Source organism: Hippocampus guttulatus, chromosome 2 (genome assembly GCF_054856545.1).
Source record: "Hippocampus guttulatus isolate MCC_2025c chromosome 2, RoL_Hgut_1.0, whole genome shotgun sequence".
Lineage (NCBI taxonomy): Eukaryota > Metazoa > Chordata > Actinopteri > Syngnathiformes > Syngnathidae > Hippocampus > Hippocampus guttulatus.
In genome coordinates this window covers 15,631,240-15,649,552 of record NC_141262.1, presented here as the reverse complement: position 1 = coordinate 15,649,552, position 18,313 = coordinate 15,631,240, and the positions used below count along the sequence as shown (strand labels likewise).

The 18,313-nt window shown below is 42.5% G+C and overlaps 1 protein-coding gene across 2 annotated transcripts; it reads right to left on the bottom strand.

Annotated features, from left to right (window-relative positions):
- Positions 1-8,385: 8,385 nt before the first annotated feature.
- Positions 8,386-17,256, bottom strand: LOC147208644 (uncharacterized). Of its 2 annotated transcripts, none has more exons than XM_086138660.1 (6): positions 17,091-17,256; positions 15,209-15,634; positions 13,252-13,369; positions 12,227-12,341; positions 11,907-12,138; positions 8,386-9,785 (listed from the first exon to the last, which is right to left on the bottom strand). In XM_086138660.1, the coding sequence occupies exons 2-6, from the start codon at positions 15,372-15,374 to the stop codon at positions 9,628-9,630; spliced, it is 789 nt and encodes a 262-aa protein (XP_085994786.1). In that variant the 5' UTR covers positions 15,375-15,634; positions 17,091-17,256; the 3' UTR covers positions 8,386-9,627. The 2 variants fall into 2 exon arrangements, with proteins under 2 accessions (XP_085994786.1, XP_085994794.1); XM_086138668.1 differs by having other exon boundaries at positions 15,209-15,631.
- Positions 17,257-18,313: the final 1,057 nt, after the last annotated feature.

Sequence of the window (18,313 nt, the reverse complement as noted above, 5' to 3'; positions counted from 1 at the left end):
TATGAGTCACCTAATGGCGTGGCAGAGAGCCTTATCACCACCCCACAGACACACACACTCACACCTCCACGCTGCTTGACGAGCACACCTCAGCTGACACACATCACAAACAATCTCCATTCACAACCACGCACACATTGTGACGCAATGTGTTTTTTATTCACAACTCCACATAAGAAAGATCTCAGAGCAGGCTGGGCCGTGTGGGTTTTTCGCTTGTTGCCGTAACGATGGCTGATGTGATAAGACCTTCTTCCTCAGCGCCACACTCCAGGGGACCTCAGGGAAGACGTAACCATGGCAACGGTCGGCCTGAGGTGTCACGCTATAATTGGGCCACGGCTGCACTTCCTGTGCGCCTTCAGTCAGGGGGATCGCAGAAGGACCGTGTGTGTGTGTGCGTGCATCTGTGGGGGTGGGGGGTTGTGTGTGTGTGTTTGTCAGGCGAAAGAGAGAGAGAGGCGCAGCACGCCAGCCAATGCAGGACACTGCCAACTCATGGAGAACAGCAGCGAGCTCCAACATCATGCAATTACAACACTCGCTCTGAATGACAAACACACAAGCTTCCAAGTCCTCACACTCATCTTTCTGCGGCTCTCGCACAACAGCAACATTCTTGGAGCTGCAGCCCCCCACCCCTCGTCGGTCCCTTTCTAGTGATTTGGAGCCTAATCCCCCGCCCTTTTTTTCTGCACGCACGCACACACACACACACACACACACACACACCGGAAATCTGTGTCACCCGCTGCCCAGCAGGTCCAGTGACTCCCTGAACGCCTGCAGTCTGGCTCCACTGGCCTGCAAGATGGCAGGAAAGAAAGGGGGAGGAAAAGGGATTGAACAGGGGACAGGGAGGGGTGGGTGGAGGAGGGGGAAGAGGAGGGGTGGGGGTCGAAAGCGGATCCAGGGAGAGGGAGAGAAGGTGGAGGGTGAACGGGGTTGCGTAGGGGGGCTTGAAAGAGACTTGGTGAAGGGCAGAGAGGGAGGTGGGGGTGGGGGCCGGGGTATTGGAGAGGGTGAAACTGGGAGGGATGAAAAGCAGGCCACAGGAGGGGAAAAAAGAGAAAGATTGACACGCGGGGAGATGGACAGCAGGGGATGGAGATAACGTGGGCCAAACAAAGAAAGAGAAGAGATGAGTGTGAGTTCCTGAGAGTAGAGTGATGAAGGTGATAGAAATGCATTGAGACAGTGAGGCGCGTGAGTGCGTGCCGGGTGGAACGAATGGCGGTCGCGTCAGTCGGTGCCGCTCGGTGCGTGCAATCAAGCAACCCCGTGGCGCCTGCATATGTTGGCAGCAACTCTTCTCGCACTGCAGTGCAATACTTTGCCAGCCTGCACGCTGCAACCTGCGCTGGAGGCGGGGCGGACCCCCACTCGCCAGCCAGACCTTTCCAGTCCTGGCCTCTGCGTCTCATTGTGTGGCAAAATGTCGGACACAACGTAGCATCTTTTAAAACCGCGACACTCTGTCAATTTTCTATTGTGCCCGTCCATACTTGCGCGCGTGTGCTGGGGCCTGTTCCAACTGACTGTGAGTGCGTGGTGCGGTACACCCTGGACTAGTCGCCAGTCAATGACAAGACGCATATCGACAAACAAACATTCATACTCACATCAGGTTGATTTTGAGTCTTTCATGGTTTTGGGTGGAGGTAAATCCGTGCAAGCACAGCTTGATCATGCAAACAGGCGGGAGCAGAGATTCAAACTCCAAACCTCAGAGCCGTGAGGCCTCACCACTTGGCCTCTCATGGGGAGAGCCCACTGCGGTACCCCCCCCCCCACGCAGATGCCTCTACTTCCTTGAAAAGTTCAGCCTCATCTGCCCTCTGGTTGTATTTTGGTGACACTGGGGCCAAAGGGGACTCTTGACCTTTGACCTTTTAAGCTATTAAAGATGGATTTAGATGAGGCCAACATCTAAAAACAGCCTCACCCACCCGTAAATGGTTATAGAGTAATAGATTGATTTTGTCCTTGTCAAATGTTACACTGAGCAGCCGCAATATTAGGGACACCTAAATAAAGATACATTACAAATGCTCTCTCCAAAAAAGTGGTTTTACAAGAATAAAATACTCCGTGTCACTGCTGCGCTTTAACCATAATACCTAATCAGTCTCGCGGGTCACATAATGAATAAGTCTCCCTTTTCAAAGAGAATGCTGGCTTTGATTAACACTGTCAAAGAGCGATTCATTTAAACAATGTTTATTATTATGGTTGTCAGCGTTAGTGAATATTTATGGGGAACATCAGGAAAAGTGACTTTTTAATTGATTGAGCACTGCACCAATACAGTATTTGTGTCTCTGGAGGTGGCCCAGTTCTGAGAATTTGGGTTTGAATCCGGCCTTTGACCATCCAGTGGGCCGTATGAATGTTCTCCCCGCTCTTGTTTATTTTATTGTATTGATTACTATTATTTTTGCATGTTAGGTTCATTGAAAACTCAAAAATGTCCTTATGTTCGAATTCGACGGTGAAATTTTCATTGTCTCTACGTGCCCTGTGATTAGCTGGTCACCAGTCCATTCCGAACCCCGCCTCTTGCCCAAAGTCTGCTAGGAGAGGCTCCAGCACACCTGTGACCCCTTGTGAGGACAACACGGTGCAGAAAATGAATCAATGACTTTCTAGCGCAAATGCCTAACCATCAAGAGTGAAATTAAACAATCAAGTATATCCACAGTATTTTTGCTGTGTGCCTATTTCTGAAAAATGTCTCTGTCAATTCTGTGCTTCCATCACAATGAGTTTTTCCTTTGCTGTGATTGGTTAGACCGTGTCAAGTTTTGGTTCCACTTTCAAGAGATGGCCAGAGACCGGCCACTGAATGACACGCTATTATGGAGAGATGCTATCACTGTCGGGCATAGTGGTGTCACAAATAGCGGCATTACTAGTTTAACTACATTTCTCAGTCGAGTGGTCGTAGCGTCCTTGTTTTCAACATCAAATAGCTTTTGAGTAGTCAAGCTACTTTGGTGATCACATACTGTGTGCGGTATGTCCACAGGAGCTACATTTCCCCAGGCGGTTTTTAACCTTAAATCCAACTCTTCTTTTTGACTTCACATGTGTATCCCCCTAACCGATGTTCGTCCTAGATAGTGTAGGACAAAAATACAGCAGAGTGGGATGGAACCTGTGCAGCTGGAGACAACGTTACTTATCAAGTTCTCACAGAACAGTTTTTCATTCCAGGGTAGACTGGGCAACCCCAAAAGGAAGCTCCTATCAATATCCAAAAAGTGCAACACACATTTAAGGGCAGCCAGTGTTAGTTCCCAAAGTTCGAACAACAATCGGCAACTAAGCTAGTCATCATGACTTCACGAACATAGCTCTAGTAATCAACATATTTTGGACAGCAATAGGGTGAAATCGTGTATGTGTGTGTGTGTGTGTGTGTGTGTGTGTAGGTGTGTGTGAGTGTGTGTGTTGTGCGTGTGTGTGTGTGTGTGTGTGTGTGTCTGTGTGTGCGTGTGTGTTAAGGGAACTAAGGAAGAGGTAGGAAAAATGAGAAGGAGCTGAAAAGTATATTTTTGTCACAAATCCATATTGTTGTGGTCTTTTCGAATAATTCATCTGATACCGTATTTGATAACTAAAAAGAAGCTACATTCAATCGAAGAAAATAACTACATCTGCAACTATAAACAACGAGAAACATGAGTATTAAGTTTGAATTATGTGGTTATTCATACCCCAAAAGTGCAATTACAACATGTTGACATGAAGTAGCTTTCTAATTGGTTAGCTACCTTTGTCATTTTATTGTAGCTTAACTTGCCACATTTCTGGTGGGTAGTTAAGCTTCATTTAATGTAGAATGGCTTGTTTACCTCACTACATTTTCTAGTAGCTTGCCAACCACGGACTCTTATCAGCCAACACTCCATGTGCATGGGTGCAACATCACTGTTGTCATGTCAAAGCCAAATGTAAGTCGAGCTGCAATTAGTTTTGTTTTATGTACACAATTAGCATTGGCTAACGTGCTGTGCTATTGATGTAAAGGAATTCATTCAAATCTCATAGTAATTGGAAGGCGCTTTAGCCAGACCCCAAAAATCTGGAAAACTGAAATGGCGAAAGAGTTCAGTGCCACATATCTCCCAATCTTTGCACACTTTCACCTTTCATCTTTAAACTATGTCGTTAGAAACAAATCTCTGAATTCACTTTATAATGTATGTTAGCCTCTGACAAGCTGCAAATACTTGATTGCTCTGAGAAACGATCGACGCGGTCGTAAATACATCGGTCAATGTATTTGTGTGTTGAGTCGTCCATCTGCCACATACACACATTGTAGTGTAGGAAGTGCTGCCTCCACAAGTACAATGCCTTTCGTTTGTAGCCCAGAAGTAGATGGAGCGTTGTTGCATGTCATTTGCTTGCAAGTTATGGCAAGACAAGACATAGGGGATACCAAGTGCATCATCATTCTTGATCCTTGTGGTATTTTGATGAAAACATGTCACATTCATGGTATTAAAAATGTTATAACCTGCCAAAAAAAAAATCTAACAGTATGTCCTTCTTGAAGCATTCAAAACAATTTCACACGTTTGGTCGCCATTTTAGGCAATGTCAGATGGTCTTCTCTCTCAGTGGTAATGTGTGCAAAAAATTCTGTTAATCTTTAGCCTGCTGCTGGTTGCAGAGTGGGGGGAAAAAAAAGACACCGTGGCTCCAGGAAGTTACGCAAAGCACGCTGATAGTCTGCCTGCCTGCAGCGATAGTTCATCACGGCCTCTTGTCACGCCATCTCATGATGCGGAATCGATTGTTACCACCGAGGATTCAGCTCGGAGCGGCCTTCGCTCCTCCATTTGCATCACTCTCAAGAGCGTTTCCTTTTTAACGGACTGATAAATCTTGAACTGAGTTGTAATTTTGCTGGATTTATAATGAGCATACACCACTAATGGTTGATAAAATACTACTCTCATTAGTTTTCTTCAATGGTCTGCGGTAATCCCTGTAAAATGTGGAAACGCACATGAAATCTGTTTACTTTGTTGTTAACAAAATGAAAACAAGAGCCATCACAATGATCAATAAATAAAGATTCATCTTTCCTTCAGTAGTGTGGTGAAAAATCACACTGTTCTAAGAAAAATCTTTACTATGATATTTTCATGTCCTTTATTCAAATCAAAGCAGATGATTTCAATGTACTCGCTAAGTGGGTGGAAAAATAATCTTTCTGGTAAAAATGGCGTGCGCTTCATTTAAACCGCTTCACTCCCAAAAAGTGTTCCTTTGGTTTAATTTCCAGAAAAGAAAAGAGCGACGCTGCTTCGGTTAACCAGTTAACGTGTCATGGGTTTGCAAATCGTGTGAGAGTCATCAGCTATCTTGAGGCGTTGTTTGAACAAATATCAATAGTTTAAACAGAATTGTTTACTGAGCAGACATGTAGGTGTTTTTGTTTTGTATTTTTAGTGTGTGTGTGTGTTTGGGGACGGGAGGGGGGGGGCAGAAAAAAATTGAATCAATTAGTGGCTTTTTAATGAATTGAACAAAAATATTTAGTACATTGTGACACTATACATGGCTGACGACGGGTACTGGGTGTACCACACCTCTTGCCTAAAGTCTATTTGGCTTTTTTTGTTTGTTTCTAACTTTTATTGAGATATATTTTTGATTAAACATTTTAATGTGCAAGACATTTGAATTGAATTATATGATCTCCTCCCTCCCCCCTATATGTAGGCACAGTTTTTATATTCAAACTGTGAATATTGCTACAGTGGCTTAAAATAATGCCAAATGTACTTTTTTGGGGGGGGGAGGGTGCTTTGTCTCATTTTTGATGAAGATGCAGGCCTAATATACTGTTGTATTTGAATATTGATAATGATGGTGGTACTTGGAGAGACAATTATTTAGGTAGTAGTTGGTGTCAAAAGTTTGAGAACCAGTGTGTTACTGTAACTGCAAGAAATAGGGAGTGTAAAGTGTGCTTTACCCCTTGAGCCAGAGGGTATTGTGACAGAAGCATCCCAAAAAACATGTTCTGTAAAGATGTCATGGAGACGCTCAGAAAAGTTCAATATTGCCGGGGGTGCCAAAACAAACAGCAATATAATGTGGGGGTTTTTCTGGAATTAATTGACATGCAAAATAACAAAAATAACTAGTAGAGTACAAGTAGTAGCCATCTAATCTGATTGCCTGTGCTAATCTAATGGGATCTGGTACTAAATATTACTGAAAGACAGCTGGGAGAGGCTGCAGCATGCCCGCGACCCTTGTGAGGATAAGCGGATCAGATAATGCATGGATGGATGGATGGATGGACATCGATACACATGGACATAATTGTTGGTCCCCCTCTGTTAATGACAGAAAACCCAACGCAGAAATCACTTTAATCTGACAAAAGCGAGAATAAATGATCATTTCATGAAAAATAAACATTGACAATCTGATATTGCTTTTGAAATGGCGGGACGGTGGTCGACTGGTTAGTACGTCGGCCTCACAGAGCAGGAGTAGTAGATTCAATTCTGACACCAGCCTTCCTGTGTGGACTTTGCATGTTCTCCCCGTGCCCGCGTGGGTTTTCTCCAGGTACTTCGGTTTCCTCCCACATTTCAAAAACATGCATGGCAGGTTAATGCAACGATCTAGGTGTGAGTGTGAGCGTGAATGGCCCCCTGCAATTGGCTGGCAACCAGTTCAGTGTGTAACCCGCCTACTGCCCGAAGACAGCTGGCATAGGCTCAAGCATGCCCGCGACCCTTGTGAGGATAAAGCAGAACAGAAAATGGATGGATGGATGCTTCATATATACCAGAAGTAAGCAGCATCCGATAAGGACAATATGCACATTTACGATGTAACAGGAAGTTTTGATATCTTGATTTGAGTGTTTTGGTCTTCTGCAGCTCCTACCAGGCATGTACTCATTTTATATTCGTGCGTTTATACTTGTGAGTACATTTGAGCATACTTGCCAGTACATTTGCACGTATTTAAATCCATCTGAACGTACTCGCAAGTAGGTTTGAATTAAATCAACTACATTAGAACGTTTGAACGTATTTGCCAGTCAAAATATTTTTACTCTCCATTGGCAGCTTCCGTATTTATGACCGTTTGTACCCCAAATGATCTGAAAAGTGCATCAGCGACGGTTGCTCTCCTTTTCACCCGCACTTCAACTTGCGTGGTAGCGTAACTCCAAAAACTCCTGAGTTAAGGTGCTAAATACAGTACAACATCAAGTACATTTTCAATCATGACATTCCACTCTTTGTATGCATTTAATATTGCATTTAATTTTAAACAGATGTGAGAAATAAGGCATTATGTCCAACTGAGAGCTGCAACTTGGCAATCTGAACTCCTGTTTCGCCACGATTACTTCATTATGGAAGGAAATGGTCTCAGGTGTACAGCATGTGATCTTTGACAGGTGCATTGTCACATCACTTGAGAAGTGTCCCGATTTCTCCTACTGGGGCATACATTTTTTTTTAAAAGCACCTGCACACTCTTGCCTCTCACACTTGATATGTGTTCACTTTCTTATGCGGCAAAGTTGACCGCTCTCTCCACAATGCCTGGCTGGGAAACCCTACACTGCCCTGCTAAATATAGTGGGCCTTTTCACACTGTGTGCGCGCGTCTAGTCACATGATCCAAGATATGGGGCGGACGCATACATGCACGCACACACACACACACATGCACACACGCAGACGCCAAATCCTGAGGCTGAGGGTGTGGAGGTGGTGAGGGAATGCTGAGGAGCTTTAATGAGTCGGCTCTGACGTGTTGCTTCCCCGTGACCCAACTGGCATTTGCTCCGTCTCCTCGAGCGTCTCGCCCTCTGTCTCTGCGTCTTAACCACATGCTAATCAGCTTTGTGTGCTCTCTGTTTGATCTCTGGTGGGCTGTTTTCTTGCTGAATAGATAATCGTTGTGAGAGCCGGCCACTATCAACAACCTCCTTGTCTAACACTATTGGAACCCCCCCCCCCCCCTCACTCCAACACACACACACACACACACACACACACACACACACACACACACACATACACACACACACACACAGAATGTCGTCTCGAGACACACAACATCAGAAGAATATATAATAAAGACAAGTATTGTGTCATTTTTCTCCCCATCTTATAAGTCACAAGTGTCAAACTCAAGGCCCGGGGGCCAGATCTGGCCCGCCACATCATATGATGTGGCCCACGAAAGCAAATCAAACATGTTGACTTCTATGATGCTTGCTAAAAATTTAACCAAAATTTCAAATTTTCATATGTAATATACAAGAGAGCCATTGTAAGTTTTCTTGTTACCAAAACCCTCATGACAGTAACTTAAACTACAGTTGAATAAGATACGATAAGAAAACCTTTATTAGTCTCGCAATGGAGAAATTCCCGATTCACAACAGCAAAGTTATGAAAGGAAGAAGTAGAACAACAAAATATAGGAGCTGCTGGAAAGGCAGCCACTCACGCGGCGCCATTTTAAAGTCAAAATATACCATCATTCTTGACTTCCTTATATGGTTTCACAGTCATAACAGCCCTCCAAGGGTACTGGGAATTATAATGTGGCAAGCGACAAAAAATTAGTTTGACACCCCTGATAAAAACCATCTATGTTCAATTTCGCGGGGACAATTTAAACACATGAGAAAGCAACACTTAATACTAGTCATCTTCCACATACTCAATGGCAATGCTTGCTCATGCCATGCTACAACACCTTTTGTTTTGAGGTTGTTTTTTTTTTTTTCTGAACACCCGAAAGGGACACAGTGGAGTTTGGTCTGTAAATATTTGGCATTCACGGTTTATCCTGGCTGTGCTAACCAGTCCACTTGACAACAAATGAAAGTGCTGTGAAGGTTCAACACACTTGCACTGTTATGGCGAGCCGGTTGAATATTTATTTATTTAATAGCTGTATCCTACTTGTGCTTTGCATTGTCCATGAATCGGCTTGTGCAGATATACAAGTACCTGAAATTTTGGGCCACTGAGTGAACTGTACACACCATAATGATGTTCATGCAAAAAGGTCCTCTTGTTTTGTGTTTGTTGTAGCTATTGAGCAGTTTCTTTGAATTATTTGACTTCTATCCTTTGAGTGGACATTTGTCTTTCTGTTTGAGTTGAAGAATGAAGTAGTAAGATGACATTACTTGATCTGTCCTATCATCTCAGTGCACTAAAACTCAGAATTGCTGGGATCATTGTATTTAAACACCGTCACACTGTCAAATCATTTGTTCAAGCACTTTAGAGTAGGTTATTTTCGAGTATGATACTTCACATGCGAACCCACCATAAACACAAGAATACTTGTACCATGAAAACAAAGCGCTGCTGGTTATTAGATTTCATTTGAAAGTTGTCCAAGATGGTGATTGAGCTCTCTGCATATTACTCCATGCCCAATTGAACTTTGGGGTTCGAGTCAGGGTCCTGTTCCGCCTTCATGTGGCCTTGAGCTGGATCACAGATGTCTTAAGTCTGGAGTTACTCTTTGCACAGTACTCATGACATGATTCAGTTCATCAGTCTCTTTGGGGCCACAGCATTGTTTCACAGCAGGCCGAGCGGCATGTTAATGGATCAGTGATGTGCCTCTGGTCAGTAGATGAGCAGGTTTTGCAGGCAACGGAGGCTTACTGAAGCTATGAGAAGGAACAGATCCAAAGGCTTTCCTGAGCTGGGCCACTCTGCCTCCATATTCTGACTTATTCTCTTGAACAATTAAGCCATCTGAGAAGGAAAGTAATGACAACATTAATTAAAAAAAAGTCAGAATGACACTGTCGGCTTAAGTACCTACTTGCAATTATGCAGGTGAGGTATGAGAATAAAAAAACAAGAAAACCTGTAATTGTTTATTGTACAAATCCGTATTCAAATGAAGTTGGGACATTGGGTAAAACGTAAATCATTTTCGACCTATATTCAATTTAATACATTAAAAAAGACCCTGTATTTATTTATTTATCTATTTACTTTCAAATGTTCACAGATTTGGATTTTGATGCCTGTAACATGTTTGGACAGGGTCATGTTAATCACTGTCTTGCATATCCTTTTAACAACACTCATTAAGCATTTTAAGGACACTAATTTTCCCAATTTCTTTTGTAGCTCAACAGTCTGAGGTCTCCGTTGTTGGATTTTGCGCTTCATCATGAGACACATGCTTACAACGGGAGACACAGTCTAAACTGCTAGCAGGACAGGCCAGTCTAATACTATACTGCTTATTGTAACACATGCATTCATTATGTGGCTCGCTATTTTCTTGCTGAAATAAGCATGGATGTCACTGAAAAGGACATTGTTTGGATAGGATATGCTGCCCCAAATCCAATATGTACCTTTTCAACATTAATGGTGCTGTCACAGATGTGTAGGTTGCTCATGCCATGGGCACCAACACCTACCAACTCTTTTGAACTTTGCACAAGTAACAATGTGGATGGTTCTTTTCCTCTTTGGCCTGGAGGATAGGACATCCATGATTTCCAAAATCAATCTGGAATGCGGATTCATCAGACCACAGCACACAGTTGCTCACAAAGTGGTATACCTCAGCGCATCCTTGCTATTGAACAACTGAATTGGGGAAAATAATTAATAAAGAAGGCTACGGTCTGAAACATTATTTGCAGTGCTTCACAGCCTGCAGTGAAATCGCAAAATGTGCAACTCCACAAGGATGCGTTCTAAGACCTAATTCATTTAGTCTAATAATCAGTTTGAACATGAAAGATCTTATCTTTGCAGTGTATTCACTTGAATATGGGTTGAAAAGAATATGCACAGCATTGTGCTCTTTTTTAAAACTTATATTTTACATAATGTCCTAACCTGATTGGAAGTGGGGAAAGTAATAAATAAACAAGGCTAAGGTCTGAAACATTATTATTTGCAGTGCTTCACTGCCTGCAACAAATTTGCAAAATGTGAACCTTCACAAGGATGTGTTCTAAGACCTAACTGATTTAGTCCACCATGCCTTATTGCTTTAATCTTACTTTAGAAATGTGTTGGTTTGATGCATGATGATGGCACAGTTATATATTTTGTCAAGACACAGTGGAACATTACCCCAAACAAACCACTGTCTTACATTCACTTTAAAAAGTTTAAAACGTAGCCTATGACAAGGACTCACAAAAGTGGAAATGATTTTCAGTTCTTTTTTGTTTGTTTGTTTGTTTTTACATTTTACATGCAGCATTGTCAAAACAACCCTGTTAACGACTGACAACTCTGTAAGATGCATTTCATTCATGTAGTTGGCAATGGCACAACACTCATGGGCATTTGTATGGCTCTGAAGACCTCTGTATGGAATGAAACCAAACCACGCTAGATGCAGTAGCACAGTGGTACTGCAGTAAATGTACATGTTGCTGGCACAGATGCAACAATAGCTTGATTGTCTCCCATTATCTCTGAAATTTAACAACAAAATAGGCTTCAAACTGCTGTTGTTTTGTAAACAAATGGTCAAACCTGTACAGTTTTTATACATACCCATGTACTGGAACAATAGTCTTCGAATGGAGTATACAGTATTAGCATGTGCCTGCAGTTGTCTATATGTGCAATGCCATTGGCTGGCGACCAGTCAAGTGGGATAAAAAACCATTAATGGATTGATGGATCGTCACACGATCGTGATAAGTTTCAGAGCAGGGTAAAGTGATGCATTTGACAAGATTTTCATTTGATGCAGGGTCAACATGCTAAACTAACGACACATTTTGTTGGATTTTTACCACGTTTGCTTTTAATCAATCAGTATTTTGTACCTATAAGAGAACTGAACATTGGCAGTTTGTTGTCACCATCAGTGCTCTTTGGTTTTCTCACCTCTGGCCTGTGGGCTGACCCTTTCTGCGTCTAACAGCTGGGCTTTGAGTGCTGGTTTGTTGCCATGGCTACTAAGATGGGGCCTGTAGAGAGGAGCCCAGTCACTGAGATTGTCCGAGCTGCTGCCTGATTCACTGTCACTGCTCTGGCCGGGGTCTTTCAGGTCGTCATCTGCGCTGTAGCCGTCCATCTCATCCTCAGACGATTGGGCGTTTGGTGAGTCGGGGTCATTCTGTGTGCAAAGAAAGCACAATGTTACAATCAGTGGTGGTTATCACATTATCTTAACTTAAACAGCCAACACAAACACATTAACTCACAGCCGCGTCATCAGTGAGGGCGAGCTGGGTTTCTTCTTTAAATCCAAGCTGCCGGGCGTTTTTTCCTGCCTGCGTGTCTGCTGTCTGGATGCCATTCATATTATCAGGATGGAGCCTGTTCCGCAACAGTCGTCATCAGAGGACGGTCAGCAGACAGTCAGTCACAACAGCCTTTGAATCACTCCTCCAATGACTCATTTAGCAAATAACTTGAATAATCCAATAAGGGATGAGTGGACGGCAAGCTAACCCCTTAACTTTAGTTTGCTGTTGTCATTTTATCAAAGGCTAAGTGATGTCATGTGGTCACGTGCTGGGTTGAAGGGCGGCAGGAATCTATGTGGAATGTGCTGACTGAGGATCAAGAGCCAACATGACAGCGAGCGTGAGTTCTCTCATTATGGCACAAAAGTGAGTTGCTCAGTGATGTTATCATGGAGGAGTGAAAGAGGGTTCTGGTGGAAATAAAGCTCTGGTGAACTTCATGTCCAAGAGGGTTAAGACAAGGCTGGAACATAATGCTGGCCACACAAACAAATTGACACTTTGGGCCCAATTTGGACTTTTTCACTCAGGGGTCTTGTCACTGTTGTTCTTAGTTAGCTGTTTCGACAATGTCTAGGTATTGAGTTATTTTGATGGGGCACTAAATTTACACTGTTGCACGAGCTGTACACTGATTACTTTCGCAGCCAAGTGGCATTTTTTTCAGTGTTGCGCCTTGGAAGGATTTAATAGGATGTTGACAAAAATGACTGTTTTTATATGAACTCATGTTTAAATAAACAAAAAGGACTGAACTCTCTTACAAGACAAACACGTACACTGGACATTGTCATCGAGATCTTAATTTAATGTGTTTTTTTTTTATTAATGTAGCTATTTCCAAATGCTTTCTATTTTATCACGAATAATCTGCAGTCATTAGCCATTTTCGACGTTGATGCTGGGATTTCCAAAATCGACTTTCATTCCATAAAAATAATGCGAATGACAGTTCCTCACGTGACTTTGTGGGTGCTAACCTGTTATTGAGAAGGTTCTGGAGAAGTTTGGAGGACCTGAACTCGTCCTCTTCTCCAATCACACGGACACACACATCTCCATCACGACCGAGGAGCCAGCTCACGTGCTTGTTGGTGGCTGCAAACAAACAACAACAAAAAAAGGGAAATCGAGTCGAGCACGTCGCCTCATGGATTGTTATGACGACTTGTTTCCAGAAGATGGTGCTGTCCTACAAATTTATTCCTCCGGCAGCCTCTTTGTCCTTGCTTGCAGATTATTTCTGCCCCCTTGGCCTTTTACTTGCAGATTTAACGCTCTCGTTCTTTGTTAAGCGTGCACCCAAACGAATTTATGAATGCAGCATTGCTGTTTGTATAAAACACACCTGCATGTAAGACCAAAATTATTCGTGCCCTGGCCGAATCTTAAAGTGGACTTTAAATTGTGTTGTGATATTATATTGGAACATTTTTTCTTCCCTCTTTTCTTTGTTATTATGATTATTTTTTTTACATTTTGATAGTTTTTTTCATATCCATTGTTCTGAATTTATAGTTGGTACAAAAGAATGGTGGCAAAGTTTGTGTATTGATCAGGAACATGATTAATTTCCAAAATGTTTAAAATATGAATACAGGTACATGTAAAATATTTAATCCTATCTCGATCACAAAATCTTTGAGACTTTCTTGTGTCATATCAATCCAAACGATACCCATTTTAACAAATATGATTTCACTTTAAGCATAACCTTTTGAACATTTCAAATTTACAATTCCATTCAACACACATACAAAAATAAATATCAAAACAACAGGGAAAGTGAAAATTATTGTTATTATTTTTAACTGATGCTTAATAACTTGCCCTTTTTCATTCGTTCTTTCTAGGTATTGCACTTGCCTTTTTTTCAAAAAAAAAAAAGAAGCTTGATGATTAAAATGGTCACTGCTTGAGAGGACAACAAAGGTAGGGTTGTTGCTTGTTTTACAGTACTGTATATCAAGGGGGGAGTCAAGCCTAAAATCTACATTTCAGTAATATGCTGTATGCGCCTCACTAGTCTAAACTCAAGGTTCTGATTAAAAATAGTGCTTCTGGAATATGAATTTAAAATCCACCTGTTTATATCAATCTCTGGGGGTGACCAGAAAATAAAAATGACATCACAGTTACTCAGGTAACGACCAAACAGCAAGCCTGTTTTCTGAGGTTGGTCATGGACCTGAGGTTCGCAAGCTGGGTCGTGAACTGGAGCCCATCTAGGCTAACATCAGGCTGAAGATGTGGTACACACTGGACGGGACATACATATTGTTGTTGTGTTTTGTTTTCGTTTCTTTAATTGTTACCTTCATTATTATTTTATTTTAAATAAATAAATTTAAGTCAAAAGTACATTTATTATTAAAAGAAATCCTAATTCTATTGTAAAGTTTTTATTATGTATTTGGTTTTTGCCATGCACATCACAAGCAACAAAAGATGCGTGTCGTGTAACACAGACTTGGTTGCCTCAGGTGATGTGGCAGAGGTTGGGTAAACAAAGACTGTAATTTAATATATGGTTGAAACCACAGGGGTTAGTCAATCTTACTCAGCTGCAAACTGGTAAACCTATTCGACTTACGCTGATGGAAGCTATCAGTCACACACACATACATGCGCACACACATACATGCGCACACACACACACACACACACACACTGCAAAGCAAGGACTGCAGGTAGGGATTTTGGTGAACACATGCGAGAGTTGACATAATAAACCATGAAGAACCCTGTAAAGATTTGTGGTTGCCAAAATAACATAGAAAAGGTGGAATAAGTAGGAGAAAGCTGACAAATTAAACAACCTGGAAATATTGGATCCTGTCTAAATAACGATTGTTGCTTTAAATGTGACGTATTTGTCAACCTGTATTGCTTTTCCCAGTTTCTAGTGAACATGAAGTCATGTTTAAGCAATGTTACCTTTCTTTGGCTTTCTTTTGTCTTCTTCTTGCCGTTCCTCCCTCTCCTTCCAACGGCGTACTTGCTCCTCTCTCATTTTGAGGAAGAGGATCCTCTTCTGCTCTTCACTCAGCGCCGCCAGAACCTCCGGCTCAACCCACATCTCCTCCAGGATTTTAGCAAGCATCCTGACACTCTTCTTCAAGCACCGCAACCAGCTGTCAGTGCCGAAGTCGCTAGGTTCACAGTCTCTTGTTTCAGTGGTAGCTGCTTATCATGGCTTGCCCCGGTTTTTGTGCTCAGGTTTCCTCCTCTCTGAATAAGGCAAGGATCAGGTAAAGCCCTGCTATCCTTTGGCTTCCTCCTCAGACCAGAGAGAATATGTTGGACTCTCTTGAGTTGAAGGTGCAATGTGTCCTGATCAGTGGTATATACTGAAGGCTGCTGCTGTGATTTGAGAAGAAAGATGAGAGAGAAAGATGATTGCTACCTCAACGATTTCACCTTTCACACCATAGCGTTCAAATGCGTGTGTGGATTTTCTTTTTTTTACTGTGCATACAGTGAGAAGGTATTGGAAATGCATTCGAAAAAAAAGCCTTTTTTTTTTAAACATATGACTTGCATATCTACAGCCAAAATGAAAATCCTCCTATCTGACAGAGGTGTCAAATCCACGTCCAGAAAGTAAACCGTGGCACGGTTTGTCTTTAGCCACAGGTGCTTCTTCTTCACCATCAGGTAAATGAGCTCTTATACACACATTTTGACTCACACATTTACTCATAAATACAAACACACATAGTTTCAGTAGTTCACCAACACACACACACAGACACACACGGCATTGCTAGGTAGCCATTAACAGCCCAGTTAGTTATTACCGCGGGAAGTCCTCAAAAAGCCCATTCCCAGAAAAGCAAACGCCTTCCTCCTTCAAAGTGTGTAAATAGAAATTCAAAAAGAGCGACTGAGATGTAGCCAATAGCAATTGAGCTGTGTGATAAGACTCAGCCAATTGCTGTTGGAAGGAGGTAAATAGTGTTGAAACATCAGGCCCTACTTTAGGGCATCAGGTGTGGCCACGTGTGAGCCAGATTTGGATTGATAGCATTAAGCTAAAGCTTTCAACGGGCATGCCCTTTAACGTCTGTGGGGCTCTTGGAGCAGTACGATAATTATGATGCCAATTTGGATTTTCACTTAGTGTTGCAAAATTAATCGTAATTACCGCAAACACACAGTGAGTGGCGGTTTGATGTCTTCAATAAATGATGTAACATGTAAAAAGTAAACAAATTACACAAAGTCAAATCAAATGACAAAAACCAGCATCCCCATGCCAGGTTGAAAGCCAAAGGAATCCCCCCCAGCCCCCCATGTTTTTAAAAGTGATTTACAAAAATGTATTGATATAGTCTGTCTGATGTCATGCATCTAAGATACTATATCTGCAGGTGTGTCATGTCTGCAAGACAGGTAGCAATTCTCTACCGGCACCCTAGCTGCTATAGTTAACCAAGCATAGTCAACAGAGTTGCGTGGAGGCCATAAATAGAGAATCAACATTCACAGGCCTAACTCTGTTGTTCCCATGTAAAGACAAAGCTTGCCCTTCTGGCCGTGCTCCAACATGCAAATGAGCTCAGCTCTTACTTGTGCCTTGGCTCACATGCAGAGAAAAGAAAGAGAGTATCTGTGTGCGCGTGTGTGAGGGAGAAAGAGGCGCAAGGTGTGTGCAATGCATACTGAGCGAAAAGTTTTAAAAGTCACCCCATGTGAGAACGCAGTGCCTGCTTTCACAGTGACACAGCAGAGTGCGGGAGACAAATGAAGTGAGGCAGACTCTAGAATGGCGATGACAACAAGGATAAAATGAGAGAGAGAATGAGAGCGGACTTACTTTGTCTGCCAGCCGCCAGCATCTCCTTATACTAGTCTGAGCTTCCTCAAGAGAGCGGTATGATGAGTGTGTGACGTGGGCGCATGGAACAGTGTGTGTGTTTGTGTAGGCATGTGTGCGTGTGTGAGCTCAGTCGTCAGAGGGGTGGAATGCCGTCTCAGCTCTACTCTGCTGCATTTGTACTCAACAGCAGTGGGACGGACCAACAATAAAACTTTGATCTTTTCCCTCCTCTTTCCCCAATCACCTGCCAAAAAAAATGAATCACGTAAAACAAAATAAAGATGCATTTCCAAATAAGTGATCTAAAAACAGCTCAGCGTCATTATAAATGACTCTGAATTAGGCCTACTTCTATCTAGTAAGTACCGTATAAATTAAACCATAATAAGCTCTTTCATATGTCATTGCATCATGTGGACACCACAAACAGGAACTAGCGGGGGGGGGGGTTCATTTTTCCTTACGATTTCATCTGTTTACCAGCGACTCGGTTGTTGATCTTCAGTCTCCTTCCGTTGTTTTCTTCCTGTAGGAAGTCCTGCTGGCTTTGTCTGAAAGCAGTAATCAAAACACCACATGTGCAGGAAAGAATGCGCGCACTGAAGCTGATGACAGGTTGCTGGCACGTTTATTAAGCCACCGCTCATTGTGTTTTCTTTGTCCTTCCTACCTCACAATGCTACCATTTTAGAGTCCAGTTGACGAAGGAGATTGGTACTCACAGACTCTTGAGTATTTATGGCTCTTTCCACTCACTGGACGCTTCATTAGGCACGAGGGTCCAATTCAGAAATTCTTCTGTAACACACACTTTTAGTTTTGTCTGTGAAATATAAAAGATAGCAAGGATCTTTCATTTTAGTACACTTTATTGTTATGCTGGTGATAATTCCACCTGATTATGTGACCCCGTTAGGCCAAAACGGATGTGCCTTTCTCGGAGCCTGCACGTAAATTCCTCAACAAAAACAACAACCTCATTAGTTCTTGTAATTCTACACATGGCAGCACGCCAAATGAAACCACATCGATCAGTGGTCAGGACAGATGAGTTTCTGTCAAAAGTCGAGCCACACTGATACCAGACACCTGTTTGTTTTTCTCTTCGTTTGTCACTGGTGAGACCGAGGAAAGGTCAAGGTTGAGACATGGGAAAAATAGAGCATTGGCATAGTGGGGTCTGAGAGGAACAATGAACAATGACAATCACTCAAAACAAA

Bases quoted from the DNA above. Each gene is read 5' to 3' on its own strand.
- LOC147208644 (XM_086138660.1), bottom strand. From the start codon at position 15,374: ATGCTTGCTAAAATCCTGGAGGAGATGTGGGTTGAGCCGGAGGTTCTG. The intron at 12,342-13,251 runs GTTAGCACCCAC...GTTGCGGAACAG, and splicing joins CAGAACCTTCTCAATAACAG to GCTCCATCCTGATAATATGA. The intron at 9,786-11,906 runs GTGAGAAAACCA...TTTCCTTCTCAG, and splicing joins GGTCAGCCCACAGGCCAGAG to ATGGCTTAATTGTTCAAGAG.